This window comes from Podarcis gaigeae (genome assembly GCF_964106915.1).
Source record: "Podarcis gaigeae genome assembly, chromosome: 15".
Lineage (NCBI taxonomy): Eukaryota > Metazoa > Chordata > Lepidosauria > Squamata > Lacertidae > Podarcis > Podarcis gaigeae.
This window is the reverse complement of record NC_139692.1, coordinates 23,184,794-23,205,666: the sequence shown is the minus strand read 5'-3', so window position 1 is coordinate 23,205,666 and position 20,873 is coordinate 23,184,794. Positions and strand designations below refer to the sequence as shown.

Here is a 20,873-nt window from a genome sequence, read left to right as displayed (position 1 = left end):
ATTGTTGTTTACCTTTATACATTCTGCAGATCCGATGGACTACTGACTCTTAAGGGTTGTATATCATTATTAGAGGGGAAAACATTGTGATGTTGAAATCATTGCAAACCAGAGATTTGTAAACCAAATTTTCCAGCAGATGGCAGCAGAGTAAGCAAGTTTTAAACTCTACTTTGTACTGCAAGGAGCCTTAAAAATAGATCTTAAAATGTGAAAGATTGGCAGGGCACATGGTTTGTGTGTCTTCAGGCTCTGGCACATTCTTTTGACTCTAATCTGATGGGATATTGCTTTGTCTCAAATTACTCATGTGGCTGCCACTTCTTTTATTATGAAAACAGCAATGTGGTTCACATCAAATCAGATCTCTCATTTCATATTATTTTTTTAAAAAAAAAAACAGAGCATGAAGCCTTTGTGCTGTAACCTGACTTGTGTAAAGGCCTCAATTTAAAGAAAGTGTTAAGCTTGTTTCCTTCCCTGGATCAGCTCTCACCCTCACTTTTTCCTTTTCATTTAAATTTTGGGACGCCTCTCTTGTATATTTCAGGCTTTAGATGTTATCTTGACAGAGCTGAATAAAGTGGTGGACGAGGACATGGAAGATCTACTGGAATATGAAAATAAAGCTCAGGTAGAAAGGAATCTGTGGCTGGGGGTAGTTTTATTACAAGCATTTTGGGGGACAGACAACTATATCCATATTAATGCTCAATGCATAAACAACAGAATGTAAGCACTAGAATTCTCTTAAATCAGATTATAGGTCCATTGTGTCTAGCATCCATTTTCTTCAGTGGCCAGCCAGATTCTTCTGGGAAGAACATAAGCAGACCATGAGTGCAACAACTCTCTTTTGCCATCCCCCCCCTGGCAATTGCTGTTTTAAGATAGAATGTCTCTGAACCTGAAGGTTCCATTTAGCTATCATGGTCAATACCCTTTAGTAGACTTATAAATACATTTGTCTAATCATTTGCTGCCCATCACTACATCTTGTGGCAGTAGCTGCAAATTCCATTAGTTATTTCCATTAGTAACTAATTAATTTTGCATTATGTGAAGGACTTTCTTCATGTGGTGTTTTGCAGATTTTGCATTTAATTAGTTACATGTATTTCCCCATCCCCCATAGAGGTATGTGATTCCATCTTAAGCCTCCTAAGCTCATGGCCATCACCACAAATTGTGGCAGGAAGCTTCATAAAATTAATTTATGTGTATAGAGATGGTCCAGCTCTTTGCTGTTCATATATGTGGGTGGAGTACAAGTGTCTGTCATAGACCTGGAGCTGTTTAATCCCCTTGACTGTAGATAACAACTGTTTCCAGAGTCTCATTTCAGGAGCTTATCATGCCAAAGAGTCCAGCCCCTGACATCTGATTGACTTGGGGCATTTGAGAGGTAGGACTACCCTTGATGAAGAAGCTTCACAGTGCACAGAGAGGCTGGATTGCCTGTGCAAGCCCCAGAATGTCACTCCCCACCATGGTATCTGAGTACCTGGGCTGCTTTTTGGAAGTTGCCTGGATTATCTCAATATGCTTGACTTAAGGACATTCAACTCTTATTTTCTAAGTGTGTGCTTACCATTGTTCCCTTGCACCAGCAAAGGGCAGAAGACTCCTTATACCTGACCCATCCGCCAACTCAGGGGCTCCATAAGGCCTGCCCAATCACAGCGAGGCAGTGTTAGAATTGTTATTCCTTTCTGTGCCTGAATAGTCCTTTGAGGCCTGAGCATAGGCTTTCTGGGTTGGCTTTCTGGGTTATCAATGCCTGCTAGCCAAAATAGCTGTGTTCCACCTCCACTCTCAGAGGCAGTATGCCTCTGAACACCAGTTGGTGGGTATCACAGGTGGGTGGAATGCCATTGTACTCAGGTTGTGCTTGTGGGCTTCCCAAAGGCATCCAGTTGGCTGTGAGAACAGGATGCTAGATTAGATGGACCATTGGACTGATCCAGAAGGTCTCATGTTCTTACATCAGCTTTGGGCTATTCATTTTTTTAAAGCCCCGTACTAAGTATGCCAAGTTTAATGCAGATGCCCTCTTCTGCAGATGACTGGAGGCATTTTGTTCTACTGCATCTAGTCCAATGCACCTATTAAAACCAGGATTTGCACTATTAACAGAATATCTCTTCCTTAACAAGAATGATATTCTGCTCTCATAGAGGAACTTGCTACATAATTGACTGAGGTACATGCTTAACTCATTCTGTATGATATATTTCATTTAAAGGGTATTTAACAGAAACAGAAGAGAGGAAAAGAGCACCTGAATAATGTAAGGCTTTTTTATATGCTTATGTTTCATTTCAGGGTAATGTATGTGAGTGTAACACTAATTTATATTTATATTGATTCCCCATGTGATGCAATAACAAACAGGAAATGAGCATATCTGAACACAAAGTTTTATTAAGAATAAACCATGTTTAAATTATTTGGCTGAATGTATAACAAAAAGGGACAGAGTTTGAATTGGGATGGGGGTGGGGGAGGGAAGACACCCCAGCTGTCCAAAGCTCTTTTGTGAGCTATTTACTGAGTTCAGTGATAACATGTGAGCATAATTAAAGGGATAGGATCTCAGGCTGAAACACTAGAAGCTGTTATCAATCCTTGCCTCTTTAAATGTCATGGCTTCTCCAGGAATCCTGGGAATTGCAGTTCGATGAGGTGTTGAGAATTCTCTTCTAGAGATCCTTACACACCTCACAAAAATTTAACTCACAGGTTTCTGTTTTAAACCAATGTAAATTTGTTATGTCCACACTGTATCAAAACCTCTGATAAACTTGGTAGTAGGTTGCGCCACAGACATTTCTCTTGATGGATTTGTTTCTATGGTAAAATGCTATACCTGAATGTTCTCCAGCATATCCATAGAACCCCCACATTCAAAACAAGGTTTCCAAAAGCAAGTTGCCTGTTGTCTCGCCTTAAAGCTACTTGAACAAATATATCAAGAGAAAGAAGAGTGGTCAGAACTCAAGAAAAGAAGAAATGCTTTTTCATATGACCAAAAGTTTGCTCATTTAAAGTGGATGTGTGAGTGGCAATGATGGCAGCTGCAACAAAAACTGGGATGGCTTCCCACATGCCAACCACTCTGTGGTGACATTTTCAAGGTACCTGTAGATTGCCCCCATCTATTCATTCTCTCAGCCCTGCTGTTTGAATGGAGAACTTCAATTGGATGTTCTATGAAGAAATTAACAATGGTTAATTTCTCTTGTGCATGCAAGGCTCACAGCAACCACATAAAAAAGAAAATGAACAAACAAATGGCTAGAGCCTGAACTAAATGACAATGATGGGGGGCCTCCAAAATAGGAGCCTACAGAGAGCAATTCATAGATTTCAGGGCACCAATTCCATGACTACCTACAGCCCATTTTCCTTTTCTTCCAAGATCAAGTAGTGATCAAAGAGGCAAAATACTTTCCTCCAAAATTTAAACAGGAAGAGAGAGTGGGGATTGTCCTAAAAATGAAGACAAAGAGGGAGAAACACAGTTGACTATTTGCTACGCATCATGTTGGACACATCCCTGATGTTTAGAAGAGTGCAGTGCCCTGTTAAATTTTTCCAGCTTTCTTTAGGATTAAGACCATTAAAAGCAGGCCAACAACTCCAGTGCAGCAACGGACAAAATGTTGTCATAGATGGTGATGACTGTTGTCAGTGCAGGTCGCAGGTTTAGGGTTGCATGCGCGTATCCTACAGGGACTTAGAAGGGTTAAAGTAAATTACAGTACTTTAAGTAGAAGCTGAAGATTAATTATTATGTTGGAATCGGTTTACAGAGAATACACCATAACGATAGCTGGGTAACAATGAGGGGAAGCAGCCTGGCTTGAGGTCCACTTGATGAGCTGGTTGCTATAGAGAGAAGAAGAAGAAGAGAGAGAACTCATGAGCCACATTTTAAAGAGGCAGAGCCTGCATTTCTTGTACTGGTTTTGATTTTCTTAGTAGCCCCGGGATATAGCTAGTGAGATCTCAATGGTACAATAAATTATACTGTGGCTGCAAATATACAGTATAATAAATTAAACCAGTTAGATTAATTGATTTAAAATACTTTTAAACAAGGACCTCCCAATGAATCAGGGAACAATTTAAAGAGGTTTTTGGTTTTTTTTAAATGAGGGCTTATAAAAACTAGAGATATCACAGCACCTTCAGAGGCATTCTTGTCCTCTTACAGTAAGAGAATGCTTCTTCTAAGATGATGCCTGCTACACTATACCAGGCCTATCTAAAAATCAAAGAAAGTGTGCTTCAGAAATACAACTTTTCCCCATGTGCAGTTCGTTTGTTCAATTAATCAACTAAAACTCCTATGATCAATCAACTAAGCTGGCCCGGACTGACTCTCCATACATATTCATATAGGAAGGAGTGACATGTGGTCCATAAAGTATGTCACAAATTTTAGGGGGAGGAGGGTAAGTAGGGAAGGTCAGTGGTCAGCAACAGAGCACATACTTTTCATGGAGAAGGCTTTCATTTTAACCACCGAGGAGCCCAGTGCTATTTTTCTAGAAAGCAAGGTGCCATGAATGCCTGCCTTGTTGTCTTAGAATGGCAATAGCACCCACCTGAGAGGTGCTGGAGCTGTGTTCTGGTGAGCTCCGGCTGAAAAAAAGCCCTGGAGGAGCTACTGCTGAAGTAGACTGTACTGAATAGATCAGTGTTTCCCAACCGGTGTTCCGCGGCACACTAGTGTGCCGCGAGAAGTTGCCGGGTGTGCCGTGGGAGGGAGGCGGGCGAGTCGGGCTGCTTTAGCCCCGTGCCTGCTCTCCCAGCTGGAGAGGTGACGCGCGCCTATGGAGGCTCCTGCCATAGGCGCGCGTCACCTCTCCAGCGGGGAGAGGGTCGCGGGGGGCTGCTTTAGCCCCGTGCGTGCTCTCCCAGCTGGAGAGGTGACGCGCGCCTATGGAGGCTCCTGCCATAAGCGCGTGTCACCTCTCCAGCGGGGAGAGGGTCGCGGGGGGCTGCTTTAGCCCCGTGCGTGCTCCGCGCTCGGGGGACAGCGGGATGGCGGCGTTCCTTCGGAGGACGCCCCGTGCTCCGCGCTCGTGTTGGCAAGCCTTGCGCACCCGTGGGGGCGCGTGGGGCGCCCTGAAACAGAGGGTTCCCCATGCTGCGGACTGTAGCCTGCCGCCCGATGCGCGGGGCGCCCTGAAGCAGAGCGCCCCTCGCGCCAGGCAGACATGGGCCAGCCCCACAAGCTCGGGGGACAGCGGGGAGGCGCAGCACCGCCATCCCACTGTTCCCCGACCTGGTTTTTTTGGGGGGAAATAAAGGAAAAATTTTTTCCTTTATTCCCCCCCCCCCCAAAAAAAGTAGGTGCGTCCTATGGGACGGAGCGTCCTAAAAATACGGTACTTACTATTTCATAATAAAGTAATTATAAAATACCGGTACTTTCTTTGTGTTTATTTGATGCCTATTAAAGAGAGTTACTTTATATATAGTCAATATAGGCACAGAGTTAATTTTTTAAACATTTTCTAATGGTGGTGTGCCTCGAGATTTTTTTCATGAAACAAGTGTGCCTTTGCCCAAAAAAGGTTGGGAAACACTGGAATAGATGGACTAATGGTCTGTAGCACGAAGGCTGTTCATATGTTCATTTCAAAGTTACAACAGCCAGAATAGTAAAATATTTCAAAGGAAAGGGATGTCAGTTTTTGTAAGTGGGCAGTTTTTGGCATTAAAGGGAGGCCTTGCTTCCAAACCTTCCTAAGAGAATAACTTGTGGAATGCCTGGATACGTCACCTCGGCAGCTCTTGCCATCTTCCTGCAAGGTCCCTGTTACGCAGCTGCATAGAGGCCCATCCATCTGGCTTGTACATATCTGTTCACAGCCTCCATTGTCTTCACACCAGTCTAAACCTAAAACACAAGATGTAAAAAATGAAAGTGGAATATTTCCAATAAGGAGGAATGGTCGGGGTCACAGTGACACTGTGAAGTTACCACTTGTTCATATTAAAACAGATTTTTACACAGTGATGCTGGTTTATGGCTACTCAGGCTCTGAACCCTTCTACCTTCAATGCTCAAAACTTTTTCCTGCTACCTTGGGGACCAGAGAGATTATTAACAAAGGCAGAATTCTGTCTTTGCAACATGCTGAATCCCACCACTGTAGCCAGGGAGTAAAGTAAACTCATCATCCTTCAGGAAATTGAAGAAATGCCAGACTTACGCTTCCTCCTGATTGGCCCCACAGAGATGATTTGCTCATTGAGCTCTTTGGTATAGTCATTGGCCCTCCTGGCGTTCTGAGGACAGTTCTGACCAAACAAGGAGAGAAGATTGCTATAAGTGTGTGCACTCTAGAAATCCACCTAGAAATCACGGTAAAGACTTAGAGCAGGTGTGGCCCACCAGATATTGTTGGGCTCCATGTCCATCATCCAGGGATGATGGTAATCCAACAACATCTGGAGAGCACAGGTAATCTTCCTGTGGATTCCAGAGTTTAGGGGTGACTACTGAGATATCCATAATGCATCACCATCCCTCAAAATGCATGCATTTCCCCATCTACACAGATGTTATTGTTGTGGATTTCCTGCATTAGTTGGGGGTTTGGACTAGATGACTTCTGAGGTCATTTCCAACTCCATGATTCTGTCCCAGGGCACTTTGAGTAGAGTCTCTGCTGCAGACCATAAACACCGAGGTCAGCTTATATAAGATGGTCAATGACCCTGTGTAGAGTCTAAGCTATGCAAATCTACCGGGCCAGGATATAACGCTCCATGCCACCTACTATTTTGCAAGAGTATCTTTCTGAGTCGCAAAGTGAAACGGCACAGTGGAGGTGAACCTCATCGTAATCACCGATGAACTTGAAGACAGTGACGTGAAAGCGGCAAGTCAGTGAAACTCCATTTTCTTCAATCCCAATTGTGTTGTCCTTTATATTCTGGCACCTACAATGCAAAAAAAAGCCCCAGCTCTCAACACAGCTGTGAAGAATCTCTGGAATTTCCAAAACCGGGGAAGGAAAAAGGATGTCACTTACCCTTCTTCAATGATGAAGTATCTGAGCTTGTCATTGCTGTCTCGAGAAGGTGTTGCATAACATTTATTCAGCATTAGGATGAGATGGGTGGAATCTGCCCCAAGGACGAAGACGCCAACATACAGCACGTCACGGGTGGTCAGCACCACTTCACCTTGCCGGTAGGGATGCTTGTAGGACGAGTTTTTGTACAGTGCCATCTTGGTTGTAAAACTGCCTTCTTGTGTAGGCACTGTCAGATTAATCACACTGAAAAGGAGAGTTATAAAACTTAACGAAGAGTGAATAGAGAAAATATCCTGGAGAAACCATGGAGCAAGCTTGCTGAGTCAGAGAAGCAAGTTGAAATCTGCCTCAGGTGCCTATTTATTTATTAATTATATTTTGCCCTTTCAAGTATATTATCAGGATGGATTACAATAAAATGCTAAAACACCATAAAGTGATGAATGCACTGAAATAAGCTGTAAACAGCAATTCAGCTACCTCATTCTTCAGACAAATGGCATGGATTATGACTCGCTGTTCTTTTTCCTAATTATTTTATGGTGTTGCTTATGCATACATGAGAACTTTCAAACATTAGACATCAGAGGCCTCTACAGGAGGGACAATATCTTTTGCAGTCCCAGGTACAAACATATGAGCATCAAAGAGTGATCAGAGCAGTACTAACTGGGCAGTTGCAGGGCTGGTTCACATCCTATGCTAGTGTAAGTTTTTGCAAACATAGGGGACACACCATGGGTCTCTGGTCACAAAAATCACATAATGGGTGTATACCTGGAGCTCATGAATTGAATAATAATAATAATAATAATAATAATAATAATAATAATAATAATAATTTATTTATAACCCGCACATCTGGCTGAGTCTCCCCAGCCACTCTGGGCAGCTCCCAATCAAGTGTTAAAAACAATACAGCATTAAATATTAAAAACTTCCATAAACAGGGCTGCCTTCAGATGTCTTTTAAAAATAGGATAGCTGCTTATTTCCTTGACATCTGATGGGAGAGCGTTCCGCAGGGTGGGCAGCACTACCAGGAAGGCCCTCTGTTTGGTTCCCTGTAACCTCACTTCTCACAAAGAGGGAACCGCCAGAAGGCCCTTGGCACTGGATCTCAGTGTCTGGGCTAAACGATGGGGGTGGAGACACTCTTTCAGGTATACAGGACCGAGGCCCTTTAGGGCTTTAAAGGTCAGCACCAACACTTTGAATTGTGCTCAGAAACGTACTGGGAGCCAATGCAGATCTCTCAGGACTGGTATTATATGGTCCTGGCGGCCACTCCCAGTCACCAGCCTAGCTGCCGCATTCTGGATTAGTTGTAGTTTCCGGGTCACCTTCAAAGGTAGCCCCACGTAGAGCACATTGCAGCAGTCCAAGTGGGAGATAACTAGAGCATGCACCACTCTGGCGCGACAGTCTGCAGACAGGTAGGGTCTCAGCCTGAATACCAAATGGAGCTGGTAGACAGCCGCACTGGACACAGAATTACCAGTAATCTGTGCCTCCATGGACAGCTGTGAGTCCAAAATGACTCCCAGGCTGTGCACCTGGTCCTTCAGGGGCACAGTTACCCTATGCAGGACCAGAAAGTCCCCCACACCCGGCTGCCCCCTGTCCCCCCAAAATAGTACAGTGGTACCTCAGGTTACAGACGCTTCAGGTTATAGATGCTTCAGGTTACAGACTCCGCAAACCGAGAAATAATACCTCGGGTTAAGAATTTTGCTTCAGGATGAGAACAGAAATTTAGTGGTGGCAGCAGTAGGAGGCCCCATTAGCTAAAGTGGCACCTCAGGTTAAGAACAGTTTCAGGTTAAGAACGGACCTCCACAACAAATTAAGTTCTTAACCCAAGGTGCCACTGTGCTTCTGTCTTGTCAGGATTCAACCTCAATCTGTTAGTGCCATCCATCCTCCAACCGCCTCCAGGCACTCATATAGGACATTCACCACCCTCACTGGTTCTGATTTAAAAAAGAGGTAGAGCTGGGTGTCATCTGCACACTGATGAACACCCAGCCCAAACCCCATGATGAACTCTTCCACCGGCTTCATTCAAATATTAAAAAGCATGGGGAAGAGGACGGAACCCTGAGGCACCCCACAAATGAGAGCCATGGGGTCTGAACACTCACCCCCCAACACTTTCTGGACATGGCCCAGGAGAAAGAGCGGAAGCACTGCATAACAGTGCCCCCAGCTCCCAGCCCCTCTAGATGGATGTTATGGTCGATGGTGTCAAAGGTCGCTGAGAGATCCAGCAGAACTAGGAAACAGCTCTCACCTTTGTCCCTAGCCTGTTGGAAATCATTGACCAGCGCAACCAAGGCAGTCCCATGGTGAGGCCTGAATCCCGATTGGAAGGGATCCAAATGGTCCACATCCTCCAGGCGTGCTTGGAGTTGTTCAGCAACCACCCGCTCAATCACCTTGGCCAAGAATGGTAGTTTTGAGACTGGGAGATAGTTGGTCATATTGGCCGGGTCTAAAGATGTTTTTTTTTAAAGAAGTGGTTGAATGACCGCCTCTTTTACCGGGTCTGGGAAGGCTCCTTCGCAGAGGGAAGCATTCACCACCCTGCAGAGCCCTTCCTGGCTCACTTTTATTAGCCAGGATGGGCAAGGATCAAGGAGACATGTGGTCGGTTTCACTCGGTCAAGCAGCCTATCCACATCCTCAGAGGTAACAGATTGGAATTTATCCCATGTAACACAACTAGACAGGACTCCAGCACTCTCCTGCCCCAGCCCTGCTCCCACGGTGGAGTCTACCTCCTTCCGAATCTGAGCGACTTTATCTGCAAAAAACTTTGCAAAAGCCTTGCAGGAGATCGTGGGGTCCCTACCAGGCCCTGGTGACGAAGGTGGTTCTGATAGATTGTGAACCACCTGAAAGAGTCTCCTGCTGCTATTTTCTGCAGATGCAATAGAGGCGGTGAAGAAGGTCCTCTTCGCTGTCACCATCACCACTTGGTAGGCTCAACGTTGAGCTCTAGCCCATGTCCTGTCTGATTCAGAATGAGTTTTCCGCCACCGGCGCTCTAGCCGTCTCAATGATTGCATTTATGTCAATTTTCAGACGGTGCTCTCATGAACTCAGACACAGGAATGACATCAGCATTGAAAGAAAGTAAGAAAGTCAAATTCAATATAACATGTGAATTGACTCCATATATTCCTGTGGGTGTCTCCTCAGAGGATCCTGTACCCTTCCAAATAAAGTCAATGAGAGCAGGGCCTTTATCTCTCCCACCCAAATGACCTCTCTACATGTACAAAGGAAGCAGGTGTTTCTATTACCTGAGCATTGGTCTCACAACAGAATCCAAAGAAATTTTGATGTCAAGCTCATAAGCACAGGAGAATTCAACATTGATAGTTCGGTCCCGAGTGATAATGTTTCCAGTGTTGTTTGCACTTTCGATCCAGACTGTGTTTTTGTACATGATGTGGGTGCTGTTGGACTGCGCAGAGGGGAAAAAATGTGGGGGTGGGGAGATACACATAGAAGGATTAAAGGCCTCTCAGATGTGCAGATGCCCACGACACTTGTATTATTCTCTTTAATAGTATCCAAAGCCATAATCTGTGCTTTAGACTTAACAGCAATATGTGTCTACTCAGTAGTAACTTGTATTGAGTTCAGTGGAACTTACTCTAAACTGGGTGTATACAGAATTGCAGTCTAAATTTTCTTGCTTAAGTTGAGTGAAATGGAGGGAACCATCCAACAGAAGACTAACCCAAAAGAAGCTACCTTGAGTGAAGAATCTCATTATGTGGTCTGAGGATAGTCTGAGAAGAATGGAAGTCTGGCAAGTTGAGGAATCAATTAAAAAGTAGATGATCAGTTGACAAAACCTTGAATTTGTGGATAGCCCTAAATAAAATTTCAGGATTACTTATAATAAATTGAAATTATGATAAAAGTCTATTATATATCATAAGCTTCCTAAGGGCAGGACCTGCCTGTCGTGGATTGGTTGGATACAGAGGAATAGTGGGAGGAACCAGTTGGGGAACGAACAACAGAGGAAGGCTCAGAGCTCAAGGAATGGAGGTGGGACAATGATGAGTGATCCAGAGGGAGAATAGAGGGAAGAGGAGATGTCGGGAGCTGAGGAAGTAGCAGGACCAAGAAGCAGAGATGGGTCAGGCTGTTGAAGAGTCGTGGGGGTCTCCCCCTCCTTGTCTGGGAGATTAGCTCCCCTACCTGCTTGCCTCCCAGAACCAGAAGAGGCATTAAAAGGGCAGAGAAGAGTTTGGCGACACACAAACACAGTCTCAGATTGCTTGGGAAGCACCCTGGAGAGCAGGTGACTTAGGCAGCTGTGGGGGGCAGGGACCTTCAGTCTCAGCAACTGCTTCATGGGGGCAACACCTACTGGAGATGAGTTGCTGTGTTCATTAGGCCCGACGCTCATGTGCAGATCATGGGTTTTGTTAATAAAGAGTTAACTCCAACTTGCACAGTGTGATATACTGCTGCTGGCTCTCCTGACATGGCTTATTTTTTTTGCTTATGAAACTCTGTAAAGTAGCATATACACTAGTGGTGCTGTATGTATGCAACATTCAGAATGCATTTGATGATGTTTTGATGGCAGGGATGCAAAACCTTTCACGGCAGGACTCTAGTGACACAAGCCCAGAACAATCAATGAGCTGAAGAAGGGTGTCATGAGAATAGGAGCAAATCCAGAGTTCCTCAAACATTCTGACCTGCACTATGTTTCCACAGTTGCCCTTGGTGTTATTTATCTGAAAGGAGATGAAATCTTCTCCTTCAATGCCAGGACAGTGGCGGTCATTGATGCGCACCCCTTCTCTTTCAAAGCCCAGCTGAAACAGCTTGCACTTTGAGATGGACACCTCCATCTGGGCAGCTTTGCAGGTCACCTCAGCATCCAGGATGTCTTGCGTGTCTGCAATGAAAAAGAAAAGGAGTGGGGAGCTGTGTGCAGATAAGGGCTAGGCAATTGGCAAATGGATTTCTATCACATTTACTAGTCAAAATACCATTTAAAGGCCACAACACGGTCGAAAATAGAAGTAAAGGACGTGAACATTAACAATTCATTTCAATCAAAGCCTTAGTCCTGATGGCCAGCTGATTTCCTCCCCTATTATTTATGCAAGACTGAGGAAGTCAGATTAATTGTAAGATTAATTCATTAAGATGGAAGTGCATGGTGCCTAGGAATGACTGTTTGCATATATTAATGGCTTATCTAGTGTAAAGCTAGTCTAATATTTATATGCAGGTGATAGGTGCAGTTGTACAAAACTGCAGTGTGGTGTCAGCAGTATGCAGATAACACCCAGCTCTATTTTAAGTTTTACATCAGCTTCTGGTGCAGCACTCAATCCTTAGAGAGTACAAGTTGGAAATAAATCTCAAGAAGATGGTGATTTTGATGGATTGCAAGCCAAATGTGAGAGGTCTAGGAGTCTGTCCTGTCCTGGGTAAATTACATCTGCTTAGAAGGGTACTCCTTGACCTTGTTTTGCTTCTTGAGTTTCAGGTGACAAATAGATTTAACCCATTTTAATTGACTCTTAATCATTGTTTAATTGAATCTTAACCATTGTTAGCCATGCAGTCATGCCATACAATAATCTCTCATGTTGATTACTACAAAAGCTGTTTTGTATATCCTTTTGAATTTGGAGATGGTATTTGATTTGTCACCAAGGAAGTTTTTTTTGCCCATTCATGTGTTCTTATGTGATCTCCCAAAATACACCTGGCATTCTACCAGGACCAGAAGTCTTAAGTCAGACACTCTGATGGGGATGCAGAATAAATCCCCTTCCCTCCTCAATTCAGGTTTGATGGACAGTTCCAAGTGATATTTTCCAGGGCTGGCGAGCTGAGGCTACAAGCAATTGACATTCACAGACAGCAAGGAAGATAGCTGTGCAAAATTGATTTTTAATGGTGTTAGGATTTTTTTAAATAAAAAAAAACCCCTGTGTATTTGTATGGAAATCAGTTGAAGCCTCAGGAATCAGGGCAAGTGGAAAACAAGGCTGGATGAAGCAATGGAAAATTCTGCCACAGGAAACAATCCAGTGCTGAGACCCAAGGGAGAAAAATGAGATAAAATAAGGTGATGAAATAATGGGCCATTTTTATGTTCCCGTGGACTGACTCACCACTAAGGTAACTTGGCATTGCACAAACTACAATTGTTTGAACTACAACAAAATGTATCTTAGCTGAAGAGCAATTCAAAGTTTCTGTGACAATATGAAACTTCCACCCCATCCGAACAAATTCCATTCAAATCATTAATTTCTGTCATCTTAGTCCTATGATCGTTCTGTAACATCCTTGTATCTAAGAGCATGGACAGTATTCCAGAAACAAAAAATTAGCATCATCACACCTACAAAACTGATGTCTGATACTTCCTAAACCAGGGGTAGAAAAGATGGAAGATATAAGGGAAAAAACCAAGGTTCCTTTTGACTACACATACTTGATATTATTTGCGAGGAGAAAAACTCAAGGCTGCATCCAATGTTCTCCATCCACTAGTGCAAGAGTTCAAAGGTTGAGCAACAAAGGAATCCAATGCAGCGCCTGCAATTGTGGAAGCTGTTTGTGAAACAGCCAACCCTTGTTGTCCAACAGTTGATTTTTGTGTGCAATCTGTTTCTTAACCATCTTTGGAAAATGTACTTTGTTTTTCTTTGTGCAACATTTTTCTGGCAGTGGAACAAATACACTGCTAGGTGACTTTAACTTAACGCTGCATTGCATACAACACTCAGCCAACATGAAAACCAGATCTACAACCTCAACAAACCTTGAAATTACGAGCACCAAGACTGACATCACAAGTTACTCACTGGATTGCAGCAGACTTCTAAACTAGCCAATATGAAGCCTAACAAATGCTAAGCTCTCTTCAGCCCAGCCATCATGGCTGATGGTGAGGGATGATGGGAGTTGTAAATCAACAGCATCTAGAGAGCACTGCATTGGCTACCCACGTCCTAAACTAAGGGATGGGAGGGAGAGAGATGGCTGGACTGTTCTTGAAAGGACAATGCACTGTTAATTCACTGTGCCTGGATCATATATGTGAAGGACACAGTGATACATGCAGAAGATCATGCCAGAGACTCAATGCTGGTTGTGACTGTCTAGTAAAGTTTTAATGCCCCAGAGTAGCTGGGGAAACATAGCCAGATGGGCGGGAAATAAATAATAATGGAAATTGATATTGATATTTCACATCACCAGGATAGTATCCATGATACAGGCACACTGCCTGCATAATTGGGAAATATATGAAAACACATGGAGTTGGGGGCTGCAGGTTTTAGGGAAGCCTACAGTAAGCAGAGAATGCTTGCTGTTTGGATCACCTATGAATGCATTTATGCTCCCTCTGTAACAGGGATGTGTTAAAGATGCTTTCCCAGTCACTCCTTGGCAGCTTCAACACGGCCACTGGTAACTCACTGTTTCCATAGGGTGGTGGTTCTATGCAGCCACACAGCTCTCCTCCATTCTCCACCTCACAAGTTCTGTTGGGACAATCTGCCCCCACACAGGGATCTTCAACCACTCCTGCTAAAAAGGAAAAAGGAGGGGGAAACAAAGAAGGACAACCAATTTATTTTAAGACCAGTTGCATGAGCTGCTGTTTATCACTTACACACAAAGTGCTAACACAAGAGAAGACCTGGGCCTTTTTTCCTATGTTAACCAGCCTTTGTTGGGGTGATGTGAATTAATGTAAGGTGCAATCAATCATTTGTCATAATCAAGGGAATTATGATAGGTCTTTATGTTCACCATTGCAATGATGAAGTTCAAGAATACTATCCAGAAGGGATCTGTAAGATTAGATGGCAAGGAACACAGTAAATCAACTGGCTGTAATGCAGGGCTGCATCCATCTAACTTCTACTCAGAGCAGTCCCATTGAAATCAATGAATCTATGTAGGCCATGCTATTAACTTCAGTGGTTTCACTCCAAGTATTTGGCTATAATTCATATATTTCAGAGTCTAAGATCTAATGTGTTTGGGGTTTTTTTTTTTTTTTACAATGCCTCTTGCTTCCCTGAAATAAAAAGTTAGCACCCAAGGCTGTTACATGCTGAAAGTGTTGCCTAGATAGCCCTTTATTGTGCTCCCGATAAATCTGCAATAACGTAGCTGGTCAACAGCAGGATCTAACATGCCAAATGTGCCCTTGAACGGCTGTTTTATTGACTTAGGGAAGCCCACTGTGACAAAGTTTGAGAATTTCTCAGTAGGAAGATGGAACTAATCCTAGCTCGCTTACAGCAATTTTCCTTCTCAATCCATTCTGTGCTGAGAATTCCAAAGGAGCGGCAGGCCTCCCCATAGGCTGCCAGAGAGCCACAGAGCTGGTACTTCTTCTGGTTGTAGCAGCCGTCGAGAAAGCAGGATTCATAGAAGGGCATTGGGTCCAGCAGCCCATAACAAGGCTGAAAGAAGCCTTTCATGTCAGTAAGCTTGAGGCAGTAGCTGTCGCTCTGCAGGACCTGGATCTGCACGTTGTCGCAGGTGGCAGCATACTGAGCGTATTGAAGCTCATTGCAGCTGGAATCACAAAAACCACAAAAGACTGCAGAATACTGAAGATGTGGAAAGGTGTACAAGAAGCATGGGAAAGAGCACAGTGGTGGAAGCTGTATCAGGAAACCATGTCTGTGTGCAATGAGGCACTAGGGCTAGAGTACGGAACATATTTCTAGGCAGTGAGTAGTCTCCATGCAAGAGAGTGGCTCCACTCACCCAGACTGGCCATTGGCTTTTCTCAACAGGAGGGACTATAAAAAGCCTTCCTACGTGGGCTTGGACTTTGCTTGAGCAATAATAGTTTCTGCTGGCTGAGGCTTGTTCCCTGACTTGGCCTCCTCACCTCTGACTCCTGGCATGATTCCTAGCTCCCACTTGCTTATGACCCAGTTCTGGCACATGAATGGGTGTTGCATGCAGAAGCTGCATCTCCTGGCCCCTGAAAGAACCAAAGCCCACCCTGTCTTATCTTTCATTAAATAGACATTGTCCAAGCCTTTTAAGATTTTCACTGCAACCAGAAATAGCTAAAAGTCTACTTGTTTTTATATAATATATAAAGAGACAAATGCAAATTGGGATTCTGCAGTCTCTGAACTCTTGTCCTGGCTTTTGCAGCAGGCTCAGGAAATGAGTATTTGTCCTTTCCTTCACCTAGAACGAGGGTGGGGAACCTCAGGCCCCCAGGGGACTGAATGCAGCCTGCCGGGAATCTTTTATTGTAGTTGTAGTAGTAGTAGTAGTAGTAGTAGTAGTAGTAGTAGTAGTAGTAGTTATCCTGTTTCCCCACCTGATGGGACTCAAGACAGCTTACAAATAAAAACAAGAATCGCTAAAAACATAGAAAAAGCTATCACTGAAAAACAATTAGACACTGATAGTATCTAAAGTATATACATATCTAAAATCTGTTTAAAACACAGCAGTAATTACAATAATAGCAGTGTAATTAAAAGCAGTTGATTCCCCAAAGCCTGTCGGAACAGTAATGTCTGCCTGCTGGCAGAAGGACAGCAAGGAGGGAGCCAGTCTAGCTTCTCTAGAGAGGGTGCTCCAAAATCTGGGAGCAGCTACTAAGAAGGCCCTCTCCTGCATCCCCACCAAGCACGCTTGTGAGGGTGCTGAGACCAAGAGAAGGGAATCCCCTGAAGATCTCAAAACCTGAGCAGGGTTGTATGAGGGGATACAGTCTTTCAGACAGCTCGAACCTAAGCCATGCAGGAATTTATAGGTGAGTTGTGCCTGGAAACAGATCACCAGTAGCCTGTGCAGTTCCTCTAGCAAGGGAGTCTATGCTCCCTATGATCAGCTCCGGTCAACAATCTGGCTGCAGCTCTTTTGAGGCAGTTGTGGTTTTTGAGCACATAGTGTGTGTTACAGCAATCCAAATGGGATGTCACTAAGGCATGGGATGTAACTGTGCCACTGTGGCCAAATCAGACATCTCAAGGAATGGGTGCAGCTGGTGCACTAGCTTTCACTGTGCAAATGCACTCCTGGCCATTCATGTTCAGGGCTGAGTCCAGGACCATCCCTAAACTGCGAACCTGTGTCTTCAGGGGAAGTGTTACCCCATCCAGCACAGGCTGAATCCCTATTCCCTGTTCTGCCTGCCGACTGACCAAGAGCACCTCTATCTTGCCTGAATTAAACTACAATTTGTTCACCCTCATCCAGTCCATTACTGATGACAGACGCTGGTTTAGAACCGAGACAGCTTCCTTGGCTCTAGGTGGAAAGGAGAAATAGAACTGAGGTGGAATCATCTACACACATAGAAAAAACGTTGTGAAAATGCTTTTAAAAAAGTTTTTTTTGGGGAAAAAATACATTGACTTTGCCATAGCTCACTTTCGCCACCTAGTGTCACATTTGTATATTGAACTTTAAAGGTAAAGGTAAAGGTACCCCTGCCCGTACGGGCCAGTCTTGACAGACTCTGGGGTTGTGCGCCCATCTCACTCAAGAGGCCAGGGGCCAGCGCTGTCCGGAGACACTTCCGGGTCACGTGGCCAGTGTGACATCGCTGCTCTGGCGAGCCAGAGCCGCACACGGAAACGCCGTTTACCTTCCCACTGGTAAGCGGTCCCTATTTATCTACTTGCACCCGGAGGTGCTTTCGAACTGCTAGGTTGGCAGGCGCTGGGACCGAGCAGCGGGAGCGCACCCCGCCGCAGGGATTCGAACCGCCGACCTTTCGATCGGCAAGTCCTAGGCGCTGAGGCTTTAACCCACAGCGCCACCTGCGTCCCCTATATTGAACTTTACAACACACTTAAAACGTTTTATTTGTAGCTGTATAGCTGAGTCCTGAGTGTCATCAGCATACTGGTGGCACTGAACCCCATCAACCTCTCCTAGTGTTTTTTTGTTAAATAGCATGGGGGACAGAGCAGAACCCTGAGGGACCCCGCAGGCCAACAGGAGTCCCCCAGCACCACCTTCTGGGTTCACCTCTCTAGGAAGGAACAGAGCCACTGTAAAACAGTGCCTCTGAGTCCCATCCCATCTCTAAACCACACCTCTTCTCCTCAGGCCATGTCTTTCATTGGTGCTGCTCCACATCCTTCTCAATTGCTTTTGTCTTGCCCTGCCCTCAATTGCTTTTGCCTGGCTGGAATGTGCACCCTTTCCCCAGCCCCCCTGCATCACTCCATGTACCTCTTCTGCATGCCATTCGTCTTCCAACTCTGGGCCAGGAACACACTGCTCACCACCGGCTTCCCTCGCAAGGTGACATAATCATCTGTGCGATCCCCGTTGAAATTCCCGCAAAGGCCACATACTTTATTCTGCAGTCGCTCACTGATGGCGATTTTGATGACGTTGAAGCCATTGTAATGGATCTGGATATCTGGGCTGGTATCAATGACCAGGAAGCCCTCTATGCTGTAGATTTTGGTTGACAAACCAGTCACAAAGGGGACGTTCACCTGTGTCCCATTCACCTGATCAAGAAATCAAGCAATATTTCATGCTACATTAATGCATCTTTTTCTCTTTTCTGGCTAACTTATAAAAATGGACAAGATCATATGAAAAATTGTAAGACTCAGTTTGGAAGGTTTAAACTCCTATGTTCCAATTGTGTGTGAGAACTTGATGCCAGTCATCTTACACAATGAAGACATCAAATTAAGCTGATTGGTTTAGCTGAATTTTGGAATGAATAAATTTGAATTTCAGAATTCAGTGTCCAAATTTCCAACCAGATACTTTCCCAAAAAAAAAAGATTGGGACTTTCTGTTAGCAAGGAAAGCCAACTCTTCAGCTAGTGCTAGAGGGGCTTTCAATTTCAGAGGCTACAGGTTCAGGTCCTAGTTAACAGTCAAGACAAGCACCTAATATTAGCCTAAGTAGGTCATAACACCAGGATCAGATTTTCTGTACCTAAAGGGTGAGACCATGGACTTCAAGAAAGTGACAGATTGGAGCAAGGATTCAGTCTCAGCTCAAACCATCCCACTTTCCCTGGAGCCTGCTGTCATCACTCTCCTATCCCAAACAGTCCACTCCAGAAATTGCAGTTGAGCCTCCATCTTCACAACACTGCCAGGGCCTACTGAATTAAGCATGGCCCCTTTAAATACAGGGTCTTTCATTGGTGGGGGTTAAGGTAGCCACCTGGAATGATGTGCAGCCTATTTAGAACCTCGGTGAACTCCAAATTGCTACTGAAGCACCATCTGATCCTTGCTGGTGTGTAACTTCTCTACACATCCAGGAATCTACTTGGATGTGTCAAGAGCCCCGTTTGTACATGAACTCTTGGCTGAACACCCCTGCCCCCATGGGTTTGCTTACTACCTGGAATAGGATGCTGTGTATCATTACTGGAGTCTTGGGATTTAGACAGTTCCTAGGGGACCACCAGCTACCTATGGATTAAATTGCCCCTGATGGCTCTTGTTCTGCTTCCACTGTTAGGTGCAGAATGCTTCTGAATACCAGTTGCTAGAAACCACCAGAGGGGGACAGCACTCTTGTGCTCAGGTCCAGCTTGTGGGCATCCCATGGGCATCTGGTTGGCCACTATGAGAACAGGATGCTGGGTCTATGGGCCACTGGTTTCATCCAGCAGGCTCTTACGATTTAGCATTCTAAATGAGTCAGTACTGTACCTTGACAGTATTACGATCGCTGATAAGAATCTGTTCTTCATTGATATAGAAGTAAACAGGTGAGATGACTGTCAGGTTTGGGGACGACCACTTATCAAAATTGATGATGAGCTGGAAGGAGACATCAGGGAGTTTCTGGCAGATTGTGGAGAGGACAAAGGCGCAGTTGGCAGGGAAGCGGAGGAAGGCACCATCAAACGTGCGGAACACCCCTCCACCTGCCGCAATGCAGTAGGAACTCTTCTTGCTGAAGCAGCCACGAACTCCATTCCGGAGGGCGCACTCCTCGTCCGACTTGCACTGCCGTGGGTCGCACTGGATGAGGTTGCGGCGGAAACAGCGGCAGCGGCGGGTGCAGTCGCTGCTCCAGAAGAGCTGCTTGGGCTGCAGGAAATGAGCAAGAAAGAGAAGGAAGCAATAAGGTGAACAAAACATGAAACATGAAAAGCAATAACATGAAAGCTGACAGCGGATCCATCCAAAAAAGGGTGTACATGTGGTCACACTGAATGCCCAAATTAAAGACAAGAATCCAAAGCACATGCACTTTTTCCAACACCTGAGGTTCTGGGTCGTGTTCTGTGCCTGCTGGCTAACAAGTGGGGTGGGTGGGTCTGAGGAGTGATACCTTTTTGGTCATGATACCAACCCTACAGAACACTGTACCCAGGAAAGCATGCTGGCTCCCATCATTTAAAGCACATTTCCACTCCCTCAGGGAGTTCTGGGGATTAGAGTTTTTTAAGGGTACTGGGAATTGTAGCTCTGTTCCCAGGATTCTTTGAGGAAGAGAGTGCGCTTTAAATGAATAGTGTGTACACAACCATTGTCTGTCAGCCTTCTAGATACGATCTGACTCTTCTGGGAGGCTTTTAGTGGTGGCTGACTGCCATTTCTGAATGTCCTTCTTGTTGCTGTTGATGAGATTGTGTCTTCATATTGATTTCATTTCTTTGCTTACTGCTTTGATGGGGTTATGCAGGTTTGCTTCAGTGCTTTATTGTTTGCTGTTGCGCCAATTTTGTTTAGTGTTGTGATGGTCCAGATTGTTTTAATTATACCCACATTGTTAGCTGCTTTTATTTCTTTTGAAGAGAAAGTGAGAGATACATT

At 44.7% G+C, this 20,873-nt stretch overlaps 2 protein-coding genes across 12 annotated transcripts in view; one reads left to right on the top strand and one right to left on the bottom strand.

The window, feature by feature from the left end:
- Nucleotides 1-20,873, top strand: part of LOC310832360 (uncharacterized protein) — a 42,904-nt gene that overhangs the window by 16,200 nt on the left and 5,831 nt on the right. For 5 of the 10 annotated variants that reach the window (XM_083714113.1, XM_083714112.1, XM_083714111.1 and 2 more), the window contains one exon: nt 551-2,449. In XM_083714113.1, coding sequence (XP_083570239.1) covers nt 551-736 — 186 coding nt within the window. In that variant the 3' untranslated portion in view covers nt 737-2,449. Of the gene's footprint in view, nt 1-550; nt 2,450-12,899; nt 13,939-20,873 lie in introns of those variants that run through there. The other 5 variants (XM_083714118.1, XR_014558247.1, XM_083714117.1 and 2 more) reach the window with 5 other exon arrangements.
- Nucleotides 2,400-20,873, bottom strand: part of TECTA (tectorin alpha) — an 88,851-nt gene continuing 70,377 nt past the window's right edge. Inside the window, exons 13-23 of one of the 2 annotated variants that reach the window (XR_014558240.1) lie at nt 19,761-20,144; nt 18,300-18,586; nt 15,379-15,659; nt 14,547-14,657; nt 11,792-11,994; nt 10,370-10,533; nt 7,056-7,304; nt 6,872-6,963; nt 6,231-6,318; nt 5,798-5,914; nt 2,400-3,891 (exon numbers count right to left, since the gene is read on the bottom strand). Coding sequence is in view for 1 of the 2 variants with exons in the window: in XM_083713921.1 (XP_083570047.1) it covers nt 3,794-3,891; nt 5,798-5,914; nt 6,231-6,318; nt 6,801-6,963; nt 7,056-7,304; nt 10,370-10,533; nt 11,792-11,994; nt 14,547-14,657; nt 15,379-15,659; nt 18,300-18,586; nt 19,761-20,144 (2,145 nt within the window). In the remaining variant the exon portion in view is untranslated. Of the gene's footprint in view, nt 3,892-5,797; nt 5,915-6,230; nt 6,319-6,800; nt 6,964-7,055; nt 7,305-10,369; nt 10,534-11,791; nt 11,995-14,546; nt 14,658-15,378; nt 15,660-18,299; nt 18,587-19,760; nt 20,145-20,873 lie in introns of both variants that reach the window. The other variant, XM_083713921.1, reaches the window with a different exon arrangement.